The sequence below is a fragment of the Oryctolagus cuniculus genome, chromosome 2 (assembly GCF_051225735.1).
Source record: "Oryctolagus cuniculus isolate XC-2025 breed Fujian yellow rabbit chromosome 2, ASM5122573v1, whole genome shotgun sequence".
Classification (NCBI taxonomy): Eukaryota; Metazoa; Chordata; class Mammalia; order Lagomorpha; family Leporidae; genus Oryctolagus; species Oryctolagus cuniculus.
In genome coordinates, this window is record NC_142868.1 from 47,038,940 (window position 1) to 47,056,993 (window position 18,054).

At 46.0% G+C, this 18,054-nt stretch overlaps 1 protein-coding gene across 4 annotated transcripts in view; it reads right to left on the minus strand.

Moving 5' to 3' along the window:
• PTK2B (protein tyrosine kinase 2 beta) overlaps positions 1–18,054 on the minus strand; it is a 125,197-nt gene that overhangs the window by 33,538 nt on the left and 73,605 nt on the right. For all 4 annotated transcript variants that reach the window (XM_051831880.3, XM_051831897.3, XM_051831887.3 and 1 more), the window contains exons 3-4: positions 1,386–1,564; positions 813–900 (exon numbers count right to left, since the gene is read on the minus strand). In XM_051831880.3, the coding sequence (XP_051687840.2) occupies positions 813–900; positions 1,386–1,564 (267 nt within the window). The remainder of the gene's footprint in view (positions 1–812; positions 901–1,385; positions 1,565–18,054) is intronic.

The following is an 18,054-nucleotide window of genomic DNA, read 5'->3' on the forward strand; positions in this document are numbered from 1 at the left end:
CCATGGCCCGAGAAAAGTTCAACTTGGTCTCTAGCACACCAGGAGGGAGTTGTGGAAGGGAAGGAGCGAAGATCAGATACAAATCGCACAGCAATGCACATGGATTCCATGCTTGCTCTGTGCCAGGTGCTATGCTAGGCACTTAATGTGCATTATATCGAGTGGTGTTTCAGAGAAGCTGCAAATAGCTTGTGAGAGCCGGTTATGAAATTTTCCGAAGCTTTGCAGCGTGGTGGACATTATACTGGTAGCTGGGAAGAGACTGTGCTTGGAGTATTTACACCATGGAAGTTGCCAAGTGCTGCAAATCAGAGATTTTCTTCTCCTGAGAGCCAATTTGCCAGGCCACTACCCATGATCTCATTTGGTCCTCCTAACAACCCTATAGTGTGGATATTATTGGTATTATTATCATCTGCACTTTAGAGAAGACACGGCTTCATGCAGGTAAACAAAGTCCCCAGGAATAGGTGAGCAAGCAGCAGAGCTGGGCTAAAAGCCAGGTAAATGCGGCTACAGAGCACGTGTGTTAAATACTACAGGCTTTCCTCTGGACCGGCTCTTCCTGCTTCATGAGCCAGGCCTCCTGGGCCGCCGGCAAAGTCCAACAGGACCTGGGAGCTCCGGGGCAGGCAAGCTAGCACTTAAACAGCAGAAAGAGAGGACTATGGACCCAGGGATAATTTTAAGAGCAGTTTCTTGGACTGGGCCCTCCCGGTCTTTGTCTTTCTGTGTGCCTAGGAGAGATGGAGAGCACTTGGCATTGAAGGTGCCCCGGGACCCCAGGGATAGGAAGATTTTGCACTTTTTACCTGTTGGTAAAAATACAGCAGCGTGGTCCTGTCTTCTTTCAGGCTCTCCATGAAGTCCTCTGGCAGGTAGCGGATTTGAAGGTCATACCTGCAACAGGTCAGTCAGACTCTCGGGGTCTAAAGGAGGGAGCAGGACCCCAAGGACAGAAGCATCCCCCACCCCCCAGCATGCAAAGGGCTGCCCTGGAGGCTCCTGGCCACCCATTCAGGTCTTGAGTCTTCCTTCCCATCTCTGTGGCTGGGCAGAGAGCAGGTGTCTGGGGTGCTGGAGCAAGCCCTAACTCTCCATCTCTTCTTCCTCACACAGCTCTTTTCCTGGGGTTCAGAGACCAGCCCTTGACCTGGGCTCTCCCTGCCACCTGCATTTTGTCTGTAGACAGTCCTGGGGATCTGCCCAGGGATGTGGATATGCCCGCCAGCCTGCGAAGCCTTGGGAAATGTATGCATTGGATGTCTCAGGACAAAGCCTAGAAGGCCACTCAAGTTTTCCAGAAGAATCTGAGGTTGGGGAGTGCTCTGAGGGAGGACCTCCCAGCACCTCTGTACCCCATAGGCATCTTCCCTTATTCCTACCTCCACTCGGCTTCCACGTGTAGACACTCATACTTGTCCTGCACCTCACCCACCGTCATCTGTGGGTGCAGCCAGTGGACCTCGTCTGATTTCATGTGCTTCAGTCTCAGCCCATAGCACTCAGCCAGCTGGATGTTGGGCCCGATCCGCCCGCTCAGCAGGATGGAGGTGATGATCTCCTATGAAGACAAAAGGGGCGTGGCTCCGGGAGGTCCTCTCCTGGGCTCCCACAATCCTCATGCACTTCCCAGAAGTGTGATTCCCTAGGGCAAGATTGTATCTTAATGTTTTACTTGTCTCTGATTCTCTAGCACTTAGTGAAGACTTGCTGCCCCCCGTGTTCTACCCAGTGACTGAACAATCTGGCAAAATGAGACAGAGATACAGGAGCTGAGAGGAGAGAGCAGGAGTGAAGGAGAAAATGCAGAGGAAAGAGCACAGACTCTGTGCCTCTGCATTGCATTCCAATCAAGTCAATTTTTACAAAAAATGTATTTATTTTATTTGAAAGGCAGAGTTATACACACACACACACACACACACACACACACAAAGTAAGAGAGAGAGAGAGAGATCCTCCAGCCACCAGTCTACTCCTCAAATGGCCACTATGCCTGGAGCTGGGCCCATCCAAAGCCAGGAGCCAGGAGCTTCTTCTGGGTCTCCTACATGGGTGCAGGGACTCCCTGCACCTGCACCCATCTCCTGCTGCTTTCCCAGGCACATGAGCAGGGACCTGGATAAGAAGTGGAGTAGCACCCATATGGGATGCCAGCACCACAGATGGCAGCTTTACTACTGTGCTACAGTGCAGGCCCTGAAGGCAATTAATAATTTGTAAAAAGTACCTTCTGTTTTCCAACTTAGCCCCCAGTACTGAGCATCTGGGCCAAACACTGCTAAGCACTTTACATACATTTTTCACCAAATGGCCCTCCCACTTGGCTGATAGAAAACTGATATAGTTCATTTAGCCCATGGAATTAAGCTGAAATTCTGAACCCTGGGTCACTGGACCCTGAGAGTTTCCATTAGGGCAAGTTGCTTCATGGGATGGTGTGGTTGAGATAGATGGACAAGGCTCATGTCAAGGGATTGAGTGCCATGGTCCCCACACAGGAAGCATGAGCACAGGAAATGCAGTGCTGGCAAGAAACCAGGTGCCCTCTTGCCCTTCCTCTTGTTATCCAAAGGTTAAGGAGGCCACGTGCCCAATAGCCAAATGCCATAGTGTCCTGGCCTAGAGCCAGAGCTGGAATAACATGAGAACCAATTGGGCAGAGCCTGGAAGCCCATCTATAGCTCTGCCTGGTCATGAAATCACTTGGTACCATTTTAACTCAGGTTTCTCAGGTACTCCCACATGTAATTAATTGTTGCACCGAGTCCACTCCTTAAAGTAGCCTGGGGCCAGCACATGGTTCACTAGGCTAGTCCTCTGCCTGTGGCGCTGGCACCCCGTGTTCTAGTCCCAGTTGGGGCGCCAGTTCTGTCCCGCTTGCTCCTCTTCCAGTCTAGCTCTCTGCTGTGGCCAGGGAAGGCAGTGGAGGATGGCCCAAGTGCTTGGGCCCTGAACCCACATGGGAGACCAGGAGGAAGCACTTGGCTCCTGGCTTCAGATCGGCGCAGCGCGCTGGCTGTAGCAGCCATTTGGGGGGTGAACCAACGGAAGGAAAACCTTTCTCTCTGTCTCTCTCTCACTGTCTATAACTCTCTCTCTGTCTCCCTCTCTCACTGTCTAACTCTGCCTGGCAAAAAAAAAAAAGTAGCCTTGGATGCAAACTCTAAAACTTGTAGGCACTGACCTCTCTCTGTTGCCTTTGTACTGTGTGTGACAACAAGCCTACACCTGTGTAGAGACTGAATGATGCACAGAAGGTCTTTATCTGACCAGGAAGGGGGGCACTGGTTATTTAGACTTTATGATTTTATTTTTTTCCTCCCAGAAACCTTTTATTTAAGAAATATAAACTTCATGCACTCCATAAATACAACCTTATGAACTTAGTGATTCTTCCCACTATACCTGCCCTCCTATCCATACTCCCACCCCTCTCCTATTCCCATTCTTATTTTTTACCAAGATCTATTTTCAATGAACTTTATACACATATGATTAACTCTACACTAAATAAAGAGTTCAACAAATTGTATATAAAAAAAACTGTTCCTCAACAGTCAAGACAAGGGCTGTTCAAAGTCATTGCATCTTGAAGTGTTCACTTCACTTCTATAGATTACCTTTTAGGTGCTCCATTAGTTATCACAGATTAGGGAGAACATATGGTAGCTGTACTTTTGGGACTGGCTTATTTCACTAAGTATGATTTTTTCCAGCTTCATCCATTTTGTTGCAAATGACTGGATTTCATTTTATTTCTACTGCTGTGTAGTATTCCATGGTGTACATATCCCAATAGTTTTCTTATCCAATCTTTAGTTGATAGGCATTTGGGTTGATTCAATATCTTAGCTATTATGAATTGAGTTGCAGTATACATGGGGGGTACAAATAATTCTTTCATGTGCTGATTTTAATTCCCTTGGGTAAATTCCCAGGAGTGGGATGGCTGGGTCATGCGTAGGTCTATATTCAGATTTCTGAGGTATCTCCATACTGTCTACCACAGTGGCTGTACCAGTTTAGATCCCCACCAAGAGTGGATTAGGGTATCTTTTCCACGCATTCTTGCCAGCATTTGTTGTCTGTTGATTTCTGTATGAAAGCCATTCTAACTGCGGTTAAGTGAAACCTCATTATGGTTTTGATTTGCATTTTCCTGACAGCTAGTGATCATGAGCATTTTGTCATGTGTCTATTGGCCATTTGGATTTCCTCTTTTGAAAAATTTCTGTTTAAGTCCTTTGCCCATTTATTAACTGGGTTGTTTGTTTTGTTGTTGTTGAGCTTTTTATATATTCTGGTTATTAATTCTTTATCATTTGCATAATTTGCAAATAATTTCTCCCATTCTGTCGGTTGCTTCTTCACTTTGCCAAGTGTTTCTTTGGCAGTGCAGAAGCTTCTCAATTTGATGTAATCACATCTTCCTGTTGAATTGATCCCTTAATCATTGCATAGGGCCCTTCTTTGTCTCTTTTAACAGTTTTTGTGTGAAAGTCTATTTTGTCTGATATTAGAATGGTTACACCAGCTCTTTTTTGGTTTCCTTTAGCATGGAATATCTTTTTCCATCCTATCACTTTCAGTCTGTGTGTATCTTTGTTGATAAGATGTGTTTCTTGTAGGCATCAAATAGATGGGTTTTGTTTTTTAATTCATTCAGTCAGTCTGTATCTTTTAACTGGAGAGTTGAGGTCATTTACATTCAAGGTTACTATAAATAAGTAACGACTTGGCCCTGTCATTTTTCCAGAGAGAAACGTGCCCCACCCTTTTCCCTCTAGGTTGGCAGGTACACTGCCCCCGCCACAGGGCTCCAAGCCAAGCCCATGCCAGGCTCTTCCCACAGCTTTATCGCCAGTGGCTTGGGCTGTTGCAGTCTGGTCTCACCTCACTCCAAAGCCAGTGCTGAGGCTCTTGGCTCTGGAGTCCTGAGTTGTGTGCATCCACAACCTCCATGGGGGTCCACAGTGTCCCTCTAATTTCTGTGGAGTTTCCTCCACCATTTTCTCCTTAATTCTTCCCTGAGATTGCACTCTCTCCACTTTTTTAAAAACTCTCTTCCCCTAGATTAGAGCAGTAAGTTCCCTCCCTATTCTGCCATCTTGAAAACTCTCCTAGACTTTATGATTTTCTAAACTTGCCTCCCAAGTTTTTTTTTAAGATTTTATTTATTTACTTGAGAGGCAGAGTAATAGAGAGAGGCAGAGACAGAGAGATAGGTCCTCCATCTGTGGTTCACTTCCCAAAAGGCTGCAAAGGCCAGAGCTAAGCTGATCCAAAGCCAAGAACCAGGAGCTTCTTCCAGGTCTTCCACACAGGTGCAGGGTCCCAAGCACTTGGGCCACCTTCTACGGCTTTACCAGGCCATAGCCGAGAGCCGGATTTGAAAAGGAGCAGCTGAGACACAAACTGCCATCCAAATGGGATGCTGGCACCGCGGGCAGAGGCTTAGCTCACTATGCCACAGTGCTGTCCCCTAACCTGAAGTTTTTAATTTAGTCAGTCAAATGCAAAAACTCTTTAATTGGAGCAAAAAGAAAGAGGAATACCATTTTTCTAGAAGAAAATTATTTCTTTCAATCTCCTCTACAAAAACATCAAATTCATATTTAAATGGTACTGTTTGAAGGAGCACCCAATTATCTGTCTGCCACAGTATCCCTGTGTCTGGTCCAGCTGCCTCCTGCTGGTCCTCTTGGGTTCCATGAGGTTTTAAACCTGCAAAACCTTGGTCTGAAAAGTCCCTTTCCCATTAGGAAACAGAAACATCGATCACTCATTGGTGAGGTAGGTGGGGACACTGAGGCACAGGATGTACGTGTTAGCAGTGGTAGCAAATCCTGCCCAGACCTGAGGCCGCAGCACGGGCAGGACGGCTGCAATCAATGACAGCTCCACAGGGAGAGGGAGCGGGGCACGGGCAGAGGGCAGAGTTGAAGGCAGTGAAGCAGACAACTTTGTCACTGTCGCTACCCACTTCTCCACAGATCTTCTCTGGGGCTCTATCCTCCAGGCCATCTGGACATACTGCTCAGAGCTGCCCCATACTTCTGAGCCCCACCTGGAGTCCCCACCTCTGTGTTTCTAAACTCAGAGCCTTCCTCTGCCTAGTTGAAATCCACTCAGTTAATGTCCTGTCTCCTTGGGTGAGGACCCCTGTGCTATTTATTACTGAAAACTGAAAGCATTCACGAAGTAAAGAGTATAATACATCTCCTAGTGCACACCCAGCTTCCACAGTGACCCACGGGCTGCCATTCTTGCTCCATCTATACCACCACCTACTCCCCAGCTGTGATTCAACTAACAGTATTTCTTTACAGTTCTTCTGCTACTGTAAAATCTGATTACATTAAACTGCACAATTTTGGCCGTGCAATTTTGATACTTGAATACACCGGTGTAACCCACATACCAGTTAAGATAAAGTGCTTTCCAGACCCCTCAAGAGTTCCCTTGTATTCCTGCTTGTCTCCATGGCCCACTCCTACTCCCACCTCCAGACAATGCCACACAACTCCACCTCCCCACTTTAATTAGTTTGCAGGTTCTTTAACTACATATAAATGTAGTTCTTCAGAATATGAGATTTAAAACACAGATTTATTTATTTAAAAGGCAAAGTGACACGGAGAGAGGAAGAGGGAGAAGGAGACAGAAAGACAGAAAGAGAGAGGAAGAGAATGAATGAATATGAATGAGACTCTTCCATTTACTGTTCACTCCCCAAATGCCTACAATAGTCAAGGATGAATCAGGACTAAACCAGAAGTTAGAGCCTCCATCTGGGTCCCCAAATGGGTCACAAGAACCCAAGTACTTGGGTCATCATCTCTTGCCTCCCAGGTGCATTAGCAGGAAGCTGGATCAGAAGTGGAAGCAGGGCTTGATCCCAGGCACTCTGACATGGCATGTAGCTATCCCAGGCAGTGGCTCAACCTGCTAGGTGCCACAGTGACCACCCCATACATCATTTTTGTGTGTGTCTGTATGTGTTTCTCCAGCATGTCTGAATTCATCCATGTTGTAGCATATAAAGGCACTGAAAAAATGTTATGGAAAAATAGAATTATAAGTTTTATTTTGATTCTTTTTAAAAAATAATTCATGTGTAGTTTTTTCATAATATGCAATTTCCATGAATTTTTTGAAGATCCCATAAGCTTTGATTTAGAAAGTTTTTGCACCAAAATAAACTTTTAATTTCATTTTCTAGGAATTTTTAAAGTTCTATTCATTTATTTGAAAGGCAAAATGAGAGGGAGAGAGAGAGAGAGAGAGAGATCATCCATCTGCTGATTCACTCCTAAAGGCCTGCAGCAGCCAGGGCTGGGCCAGCCCAAAGCCAAGAGCCAAGAATTCCATCCAAGTCTCCCATGTGGCAAGGGTCCGAGTACTAGAGAATCACCTGCTCCCTCCCAGGTGCATTAGCAAGGAGCTGGATTGAAAGTGGAGGCAAGACTTGATCCTAGGCACTCAGATATGAGATGCAGGTCTTCCAAGCAGAGGCTTAACCCACTGAATCACCACCACTCCCACCCCTTTTTCCCATGAATTTTTGGAAATATCCTCATATATCAGTGATTGGATCCTTTATATTGGTGGGTAATATTCTACTCTATAAATGAATCACAGTATGTTTATTCAGGCCCCTGATGTTGGACAATGTGATAACCCTAACTCTTAGCTATCGTGAATTAAATTTCTATGATGTACAAGTATGTACAACGTACAAGTATTTTGTGCATATATGTTATCATTTCCATTTGATAAGGAATGAGGGGTGGTATTATTGGGTCAAAGGTAGATGATATTTGACTTTATAAGAAACTGCCAAAGTTATTCCATTTTATATTTCCACTGTCATTTGAGACTTCTGTTATACTACATCTTCATTAATGTTTGCTGTTGTCAGTCTATTCAATATTAGCATGGTAGTGGGTGTGTACAGTAAGTAGTATCTCATTGTGCTTTTAATTTGCATCTCCCTATGACTAACGGTATTGAGCACATTTTCATCTGCCTCTGGGCCATTTATACACCTTTCTTTGTAAGATGTTTGCTCAGATCTTGTGCCCATTTTCTTTCAGTTGTATTCTTATTATTGAGTTGCAGGAGATCCTCAGAGGTTCCAGATAAAAGTGCTTTGTACAATATGCTTTCTGACTATCTTCTCCAGGTCGATAGTGTGCTCACTATTCATCTCCTTCCCAGAATCTTGACAGAGTATAATTCATCAAACTTTTCTTTCTTAGCCGGTGTTTTCTGCATCCTGAGAGATCTTTACCTGCTCTCAGGTTTGGGAAGAAAAGCTACGGCTTCTTTTATAGGCTCCATAGTTATAACTCCTACATTTAAATCTGGGATCCATCATGAACTGATTCTTGTGTGTGTGTGAAGTAGGGGTTAAAAATTCATATTTTCCATATAGACTTACAGTTGTTCAGCATTGGCTATTGACTTGCCTTTCCCAAATGAGTTGTTCTTCCGCCTGTCAACAATCCACTGGCCATCTAAATTGAGGCCCATTTCTGAACTCTCACTTCTGTTCTGTTGCTCTTTGTGCATACTGTGCTAGTACCACCCTATCTGCACTGCTATAGCTTCAGAGCTCTTGAGGTCAAATAGGGTAAGCTTTCTGCCATTGCCCCTGCAAGGTTGTTACACTATTTTAAGTCTTTGCATGCCCATATAAATCTCAGAATCAGCTTTGTATGCCCATATAAATTTCAGAATCTATTGTAAAAGTCTGCTGCAATACAACTGGGATTGTGTTAAATTTGTAGCTTGATGGGAAAGCAGCATAGAGACCACCAATCCTTGAACGTGGCATATGTATTTATTTAGATATTATTACAGTTTTTTTCAGTAATGTTTTGTAGTTTTCAGTGTATTTGGTTCAGTACAAAGTAGTTCATTTACTTTTGAAGCTTCTATAAGCTAAGGAATTTTAACTGATTTCATTTGTGGGGTCACCTCTAATTTCCTGGCTCTGTCAGCCCCAGGTTTTGTCCTCTGTAACCTCAAACAGGCAAGGCTGCAGCTTTCTGTCCCAGAGCCCCTCTCATATTGGAAAACAAGCTCAGGCCAAAAGTTCCAAACTTGCAACTCTCATCAGTCACTTGGGCGTGGCCTGTCACGCGAGTGCTCCTTCCACTTTCAGTTTGCCATCAGCCTCTTCAGTGCCTGCACAGAGCTTAGTTTTGTTCAGGTTTTGTCACTGTTATCTGTAGGAAGATGGGTCGAGCCGAGCTATTCTGCTGTGTTTGGAATCCCTGTGCTATGATGTGAACAGATCTGTGCTCTTTGCAAATGAGGGAAGGCTGGGGAGCAGAGAACTCCTTTCAAGTCACAGCCACCCAGAGACATTTCTGAGACTCCTGACAAGAGTCTGTGGTCTGAACCCAATCATTAGACTCAGGGTGAGGGCTTGTCTTGGAGATCTTGAGAATCAAAGGCCTGTACTTTCCCAGACTGGAGGAGACTAAGGAGATATGACAACTACTAAGCAGTGTGTGCTCCTGGATGGAACAGGAAAAACAGATGTCGCTGAGACAGTTTGTGAAATCTGGAAGGTGTCTATGGCTTAGATGGTAGCGTCAGAGCAGTGCTGAAGGCCTGACTTGGGTGGTCCTGGTGTGTTCTGTAGAAGAGTGTCCTTATTTGGGAGAAGTAAACATGGGAACATTTCAGTGATGGAACAATATTGCTGGAATTTGTGCTGAAAGAGCTCAGAAAAAGAACCATGACCATGGTGTGTGTGTGTGTGTCTGCGTGTGTTTGTGCTGAAGAGACAGAGCTAGCAAATGTGGCAAATAATAAACTTGGACAATCTGAACAACAGGGGAGTCTGGGTAAATGCGATTTGTGAGAGTGCTTAGCACTGACCTGTTCAACTCCTTGATTCTTTTGAAATAATTTCAAAATAGAGAAAGCAGACTGTTGAGGGGATTCCCAGCCCCCTGAGAAGTAAAGATGCCACATCCAGTGGACAAGTAAGGCTTGTGGGAGGCCAAACAGGGCTGCGGTTTCCCTTCCTTCCGTAGTCTCTGAGAGGAGCCAGGCTCAGTCTAGCGCTTGGTCCCACGGTTGGTGAAACTCTCCAGGGGATGACTTGGGCACAAGTTTTTGCCAGTGTCCTAAGGAGCAACTAATTCTGTCATACAGGTGGTGGGATAAGCTGAACTCTGGCTTCTTGGAGTGGAAATTCATTAATAGACTCATCAGCCAGCAGATCTTCAAAGGAAGGCAGATGTGAGTTTCAGGTAAGGAAGAATTTGGGAGTTTTCTGAGCATGAAATGCATTCTTTGGGAGGCTGGACAGCTTCTTAGCAGGTGCATTCTGTCCTGAGAGGCAAACCTGCAGCTCCCGGGGAGAGGGAGCTTTGTCAGGCAGTTCAGCAACCCACCCCAGGATCACCGGAGCTTGGTAATGAGGTTGGATCCTGAAGAATGTGGCGGCCCTTTGTCCTTTTCTCTTTGGAGGGCGCCTCCAAACCTCTGGAATTTCCCACGTGATAGGTCTGCCTTTGTTCTTCACAGTGGCCCCTACAGACTTTCAGCTGCAAAGGCCAACTGCGTGACTGATTAGGGAGTTGACATTGGAGCCCCACGACAATCAGCCAGACCTCCAAGGAGTGGTGGGGAGCTGAAGATTAAGCTTGATTATGTGGCCCGTGATTTGATGAATCCATTGATCATAAATCCATTGATCATGCCTGAGCAGCAAACCCGAAACTCAGGGACACTCCCAAAGGACATGGAAACTTCTTGTATGGAATCCTGTGAGCTGTTTCTTCATTGTCTGATGCCCATTTGTGTCTTTATTTTTTTAAGATTCATTTATTTATTTATTTGAAAGGTAGAATTACAGAGAGACAGAAGCAGAGAAGAGAGAGAGAGAGAGCCCATTTGGGATGCTGACACTGCAGGTGGAGGCTTTACCCCCTACACCACATTGCCAGCTCCCATTGTGTCTTTTTTTTTTTTTTTAAGAGAAAAGGAAGATTTATTTTAAATCAGAGACCTCCAGCCAGAGTAGTGTGGAGAGGGGCTCCAAGGGAGGTTGGTGGTAGTGAGGTTTGTAAGCTCAATTTTGGAGAAGAAAAAACTTGGCAATCTGGTTGATGTTTAGTTACAAGACAAGGACAAAACTCATCAAAAGACCTGACTTGCAATCTTTTAACCCTGTCTGGCTTGCTCACGATAAAACAAAAGAGCCATCCAAAGGGTGGGATACCTAATTTTTTTAGGCCAGTAAAGTTCAGAAGGGTGGAGTCACCACTCCCTTGCTATTCTCCTGATAAGACTGGAGATTCTTAAAGGAGTAGGGCAAGCACTTTTGCTCTTGCTAAAGATCCACGCGAGGTTTCAGGTGCATGGCCATCTAGAATTTCACTGTCTCCAGTCTGGAGAAGAGGAATCTAACAAGCAGATTAAATTCCCAGGGTCTAAAACAAAGGACAGAGTCATTACTAGGGGACCTAAGAAAGGTGCTGTCTAAACCATGAGGGAGTGTTCCCATTGAGAGGCAAACAGAAACTGACAGGAGAGGCTTGATAATAATCAGGTGGACCTTAAGGCCTGGCCAGACCTATCTATCTGTTCACATGGGGTTCTGGAAGAGACATCATAAGGGAGGTGTGACCTCCTTAGGGAAGGCATCCTGTTGACTTCCATAACCTGGCTGACCAGGGAGGAGAACTGGCCTGCACAGATGGTAGGTGGCATCCCTGAAAGCAAATGTACAGTGCTGCCTGCAATGCTGCTTGGCCGTCCCCTCAACAGTGCTTACTCTGGCAGCTGGGCTGAGTGAAGGGCTTTTCTCAGCTTAGAGCCAACAGCGCCTGTGGCTCTGACCCAGGAGTCCTTCAACCCCCAGGGCAGCTCCATTTCCAGTGACCCAGCTCTTGGTTGGCAGAGCCGCCAGGACTGTCCAAAAGCTGACTCCTGGGTCCATCTGAAGGCCTGGCTTTCTGCATCATAAACCAATGCCATTTGCGGTGGACTGGCCTGTTGGGTCTCCCTGATGGCAGATCACTGTGTAAAGCAGCAACTAATTGGCCTGCCTACCTATCTGTACATTGCTCCTGCTGCCTACCTTGCTCCTCTTCCCCCTGGTTTCTGGTAAAGCAGACCAGGGAGGCAGTCTTTAATGTCATCTAAGAGGGTGCTCAGTCCCATCCCTAATCTTTGGTGGCCTAAGTGGAAATCTAGCTGTTCTGGTTCTGATGTGTGGTTTTGTTTTTGTTTTTGTTTTTGTTTTTTTCCCTGTGAGGCAGACAGTGCCCATGAGGAAAGCTATATCCTCACTTTAACATCAAACATGTAGTTCAAGTATAGCATTCGCCTGGCTTCTGTGAGTGGTTCTAGCAAATTATCAAACTTGAGTGAGTAGTGGGAACCCTGAAATTTGTAGCCAGTTGGTCAAAAGTGTAGATGACTTGGGATCCCTGAAGCTTATGGCTGAGGCCTGAGAAGAGGGGTGTCCTATATACTTGCCCTCAACCTGTGAGGTCTGAGCTAACACCAGAATTGTCCTGTGTCAGAACTGCATTGCAATATGTGCCCTACAGGTCTAGTCAGGAGAAACACTGTTGTCCACAATGACATACAAGGAACTCTAACTTTGCAGTCACATAAACCCAGGTGTGACCCCAATTCTGACAGGTCCTTCTAGTAGGGTAACAAGCTCCCCAAGCTATTGTCTCCTCCCTGCAGTTCTCCAGCCTACTCCTACCAAGCTGCAGAATGGCTTGTTCATTCAAACCATCAGCAACTATCTGTTACACACTCATTCTGCAACAGGAGCCCTGTGCACAAGAGCTCTCTCCTGTGGAAGTGCTTACGATGATGATTCGGTGGGAGGAAGAGAGTAGCTAAAACCCAGCAGGGCCCAGAGACAGGTAACAGAAGGGAAAGCTGGGTAGCAGGCATTTGGTACCGTGGTTAAGATGCCACTTGGAACGTCAACATCCCATATCAGGGTGCCTGGGTTCAAGTCCCAGTTCTGCTTCCAGTTCCAGCTTCCTGCTAAGACACACCCTGGGAGGCAGCTGTGATGTCTCCAGGGGTTGGCTCCCTGAATCCTTTTGGGAGACCCAGATTGAGGTCCCAATTCTTGGCATCTGCCTGACTCAACCCTAAGCCTTGAGTGCATTTGAGCAGTGAATCAACCAATGAAGATTGATCTGTGGTTGTATGTGTGTGCACGCATGCATGTGTGTTTCTGTTTCTGTCTCTCAAATAAATAGATAAGATTTTAAAGAGAGAGAAAGAGAGAGAGAGAGAGAGAGAGAGAGGAGGGTAAGCCCGGAGGTTTGGATCAGCCTTGCCTTCTCCCTCTTCACCGTCTCTAATATGCACACAGCTTCTTACGCAAATGGTGGGAGCAGCAAATCAGCACTCTACCCACGGCTCATCAACTGTCACTAATGAGTCAATATTTCTTTCTCTATTAATGAATCACTTTTTACAAGTGACAGAATAAGATGCTTATCTCCTCACTAAACTACCACATGTGCCGTGATAACAAAGAAAGCTTTCTCAGTTTTATCAGTCGCTGTTTAGAGAAGCCCCCCTCCAAGTCTGTTTTATTTTTCCTACAGGAAGACCCTTACTCCCTGCCATATACAGGCTTCCAGGTATGGCAAATTAGACACTTAGACTTCCCATGGATCTCAACCTGCAGGTTATTGAAGGCCTCCTGGTGCTTTCTTGCAAACATTTCAAAGGCTTTTCTTCCAATTTGGCTAATGTTGCTTTATTTACTTTATCACATATGTGATGACCCCAAACTGCCTTTGCCTTTCACTATTCTCTAGCCTTTATTTGTAGGTCAGAAGCAAAACAGGAAAAGGACTGGATGGTTTGTCCCCATGACCAGAACAATTTACAGTCAAGTGTTGCATAATGGTATTTTGGTTAACTACGGGCCACATACATCTGTACAACTGTGGTCCCATAAAATTCTATGGCCTAGGAACTTTGTAAGCCATCTTAGAGGCCGGGAGTTTAGAAGCAATGCAGCAGGGGTGTGTGATTTGTCTACCAGTCAAGATGGCCCCATTCTACTGTGGAGAACCTCACTTGCATTCCTGGCTCCAGCTCCTGACTCCAGTTTCCTTCTAATGAAGAGCGTGGATGGCAGCAGTCATGACCCATGTAGTTATAGCCCTGCCACCCGTGGACCCAGGTGGAGTTCTGAGCTCCTGGTTTAAGGCCTGACTCAGACCTGGTCCTTGTAGGCATTTGGAAAGTGAATCAGTGGACGGGAGAAATGTCTCTATCTCTGCTTTTCAGGATGAATGAATGAATGAATGACAGGAACAACATGACAGCCAAGCACCCCACTGTCCTCCATTAGGCCTACCCTGGCCCAAACAGTGGCCTTTGTGCAAGGTCACACCACATTTAGCGACTTGTAAACAGAAGCTTTTCAAGGCCCGGCCCTGTCATGCCAGTCTGCAACAGCTCTCATCGGCTATGCCAGGGCTCCACGTCACACAGTCTGAGGCCTTTGCTGTGTCTGCCTCATCACCCAGCTTTACCAGCTGGTCAATCCTGCTTTCTTCCCTCCTCAAAAGCATATTTTAAGAGTCCTTGCCAACATACTCCCTCCATGAAAACCTGCAACTCAGGGCTGGTGCTGTGGCACAGTGGGTTAAAGCCCTGGCCTGCAGTGCCGGCACCCGTAGGGACGCCAGTTCTAGTCCTGGCTGCTCCTCTTCCAATCCAGCTCTCAGCTATGGCCCAGGAAAGCAGTGGAAGATGGCACAAGTCCTTGGGCCCCTGTACCCACATGGGAGACCTGGAAGAAGCTCCTGGCTCCTGGCTTCGGATCAGCACAGCTCTGGCCGTTGCGGCCATCTGGGGAGTGAACCAGCAGATGAAAGACCTCTCTCTCTCTGTCTCTACCTCTCTCTGTAACTCTGTCTTTTAAATAAACAGAATAAATCTAAAAAAAAAAAAAAAAAAAAACAAACCTCCAACCCAGAAACCCAACCTGATACGCTGGCCAATAAATTGCTTTCCACACTTGATTCAATTCACTCTCCATATTCTTTACTCCTGAAAACCAAGCATTCCTCTTTTAAATATAATGCAATTGAAGATTTTAATAAGTACAATACACATAAGCCTTGATTCAAAATGTCTTGCTTAATTATTAGTTAAAAAGATGTCAGACAGATGAGGCCAAATTCAAAGCAGGTAACTTCGGCTGGAAACCCTCATTGGTTCCTTATGTTCCACTTGCAAGACTGAGACCCAAACTCTTTTAGCTCATGGTGGGAAGGGTCCTTGGGACTTAGCTCCGTGCATCCTCTCCAGTCGCATTGCCCGGTCCTCTCTGCCCGCACTGTGCTCCATGTCCCAGCCTCTAGTCAGGCTCGTGCTGTCCCCGCTGTCCCATCACAGTGTGCTCTCGCATCCTCTGTGCTGAGCAGCTGCTACGCTTCCCTCTCCCTCCTGTCCTCTCTTGCCTTGGGCTCCCAGTTATTCTTATGACCCAGGCAGAACTAGGAGGGCTTCCAGGAAACCCTCCCTGAGTCCCTGTGACAGAGTTTCTGCTTCCTCCTCTGGGTTCCAGAGAACTTTACACATGCGTCTAGTAAGATAATGTTACAGGCTGAATTGCATCCCTGCAAAAAGATAGGCTGCAGTCTCAGCACCCGTGGCTTAGAATGTGCTCTGATTTGATAAAAAGGGGGCTCTGCAGACGAATCAAGTTAAAATGAAGCCGTTAGCATTGGCTCTAATCCTTAATGATTGGTATCTTTATAAATATGGGGACTTTGGGCATAGAAGGAGACATGCACAGAGGGAGAACATCACGTGAAGATGCAAGATTTGAGCACTGCATCTACGAGATTGCTGGCAAATCACTGGATGCTAGAGAGCAGGGAAGGGCTCCCTGTACGTGCTTCTAAGAGTGTGACAATGCACTTCTGTTGTTTTAAGCCACCCTACTTGTGATACTTTCTTACCACAGACCGTGGAACATATTATAGACTTTTATCAAGTAGAACCAAAACAATCACCCATGTCTGACCTTGGAGTAGACAGACATGAATCACTGTTTTAGTCCCAATCAGTAAAGGGTCATGAGAGTTTTAGGAAATGATGCCACCTACCTTGACAGCTATTCCTCAATCAGGTACCCCCATAAAGAGATTATAGTAAAGATTGAAACTGGTTTCTAGTGATTTTTCAAATGATAGACTAACATTTTTTTGAAATGAGACGCTGTCCTGAGATTGTTTTCAAGATAGAAGTAACTGCCTGGATTTCTGTGGACCATAAACATGTAAAGAGCTTAGTACAACAGTGAGCACAAAGCAGGTGTTCAACAAATGGTGGTTACCGTGATGAGCAGACAAAAGGGGGAGGGGGAAACAGGGCTCCAGGGTTAGGTCAGCCTGAGGAGGTGGATTAACTCGCTCAAGAAGTCTCTAATTAAGACAAAAAACGATGGGCAGTAAAAGGGACTCCAAGTGCCCCTGGGCCAGAGGCTCCTCAGACTCTTCCTGACCAGGCGGGAACTGGCACCTTGGGAGACCCATTCCCTGGGAGTAGCTGGTTAGGCCGTGCCCATGGGAAAGAAGGGAGCCACGGTTGCTACAACTCCACCAGCTGCTTAGCACTAGAGAAGGAGCAGTTGAAGAAGCAGTCTCTGCAGAACGGATGTGCGACTCTTTGTGAGCTGAAGCCGGTCCTGGCAGCAAGCGGATGAAATAGAATAAATGATCCTGGTAGGAGGATCCGGCCAGGACTTCAGCTGATCCATCCACACTGGCTGGAAAAAATAATGCAGAGAAAAAAAACAGACTTCCTTCTGCGTGGAGCAAGAGAGGGTTTCATGTTCCCAGGGCCAAATCCCTTCTTCTTCTGCTGTATGCACAGACAGGAGGTAGAGCTCTGGGGAAGTGAGAAGGAGCCCTAAGAGGTAACAAGAGGCCTTCTCTTTAATTGACTTGAATAGAACACAAGAATTGTCCCTGAAAAATAAAAATGCTCTGTTAAAAATAAGACTGCTCTGTCAAACATTCTGATATACCGAGAAACCACAAGGAAGGGCTCTCGAGGCAAGCTGAGATTTAGAGGAATAAAGAACAATTAACAGCCTCAGAAAAGTACCAGTTGGATTTTATCAGAAAAGTCCCTCTAGTAAAATATCTTCAAAAATAACACCTTTACAATTCTTTCCTGCAATATGCAGTGTTTGCCTAGAATAGGAGGGGTGAGTGATGGAGGTCACTCCAATGGGACAGGTAAAGTTTTATTTCACGTGGGCCATAGGATCAGGACATTCCTTTTACCATAATGATTCACAATTCACATCAGTCTCAAGGACCCCATAGGAGGAAGGAAGGTTCTTTCTTGCGCTCAACACCCATGGCCACAGCCAACTGAATGCCTGTCCCGAGCCCCCATCATGGTGAAAATGATGGCAACATGGAGTTCTAGGTAGTCTCTGTTGACTTTAGTACTGGATAATCCACCCATTCATCCATGCATCCATCATTAAATGATTTGTCATTCATTAGTTCAGCAAATTGAGTAAACAAAATCCTTCTCTCTGGAGCGGGAGGTGGTAAGCAGTAAACACACAAATAATATATTGGGTTTTGAGAATTGCAAAGAAGACACAGGAAGCAAGGTAAATGACCAAGGGCTACTGTTTTACATGCGTGACTAGCACAGCTCTCTCTGATATGCAGGCTTTATCACAGACCCCTGGAGGAAGTCAGACAGACTGGATGGCTTCAGGGAGAAGAGCCTTTCACACAACGGGCTAGAAAGCACAAAAGCTCCAAGGTGGGTGTCAGTGGGGCTCTAGGGTGTTTGGTGCCTTTGAAGAACCATGAAGAGGACAGAGGGGCTGGGGTGGAGAGAGCACGGAAGGTCAGGGGTCAGCAATTTTCTGTAAAGGGCCAGGTAGTAAATATTTTAGGCTGTGTGGGACATAGGATGCCTGGTACAACTACTCTACTCTGCCATGTACTTCAAGGGCAGTCATACATAATACATAAGCAAATGAGT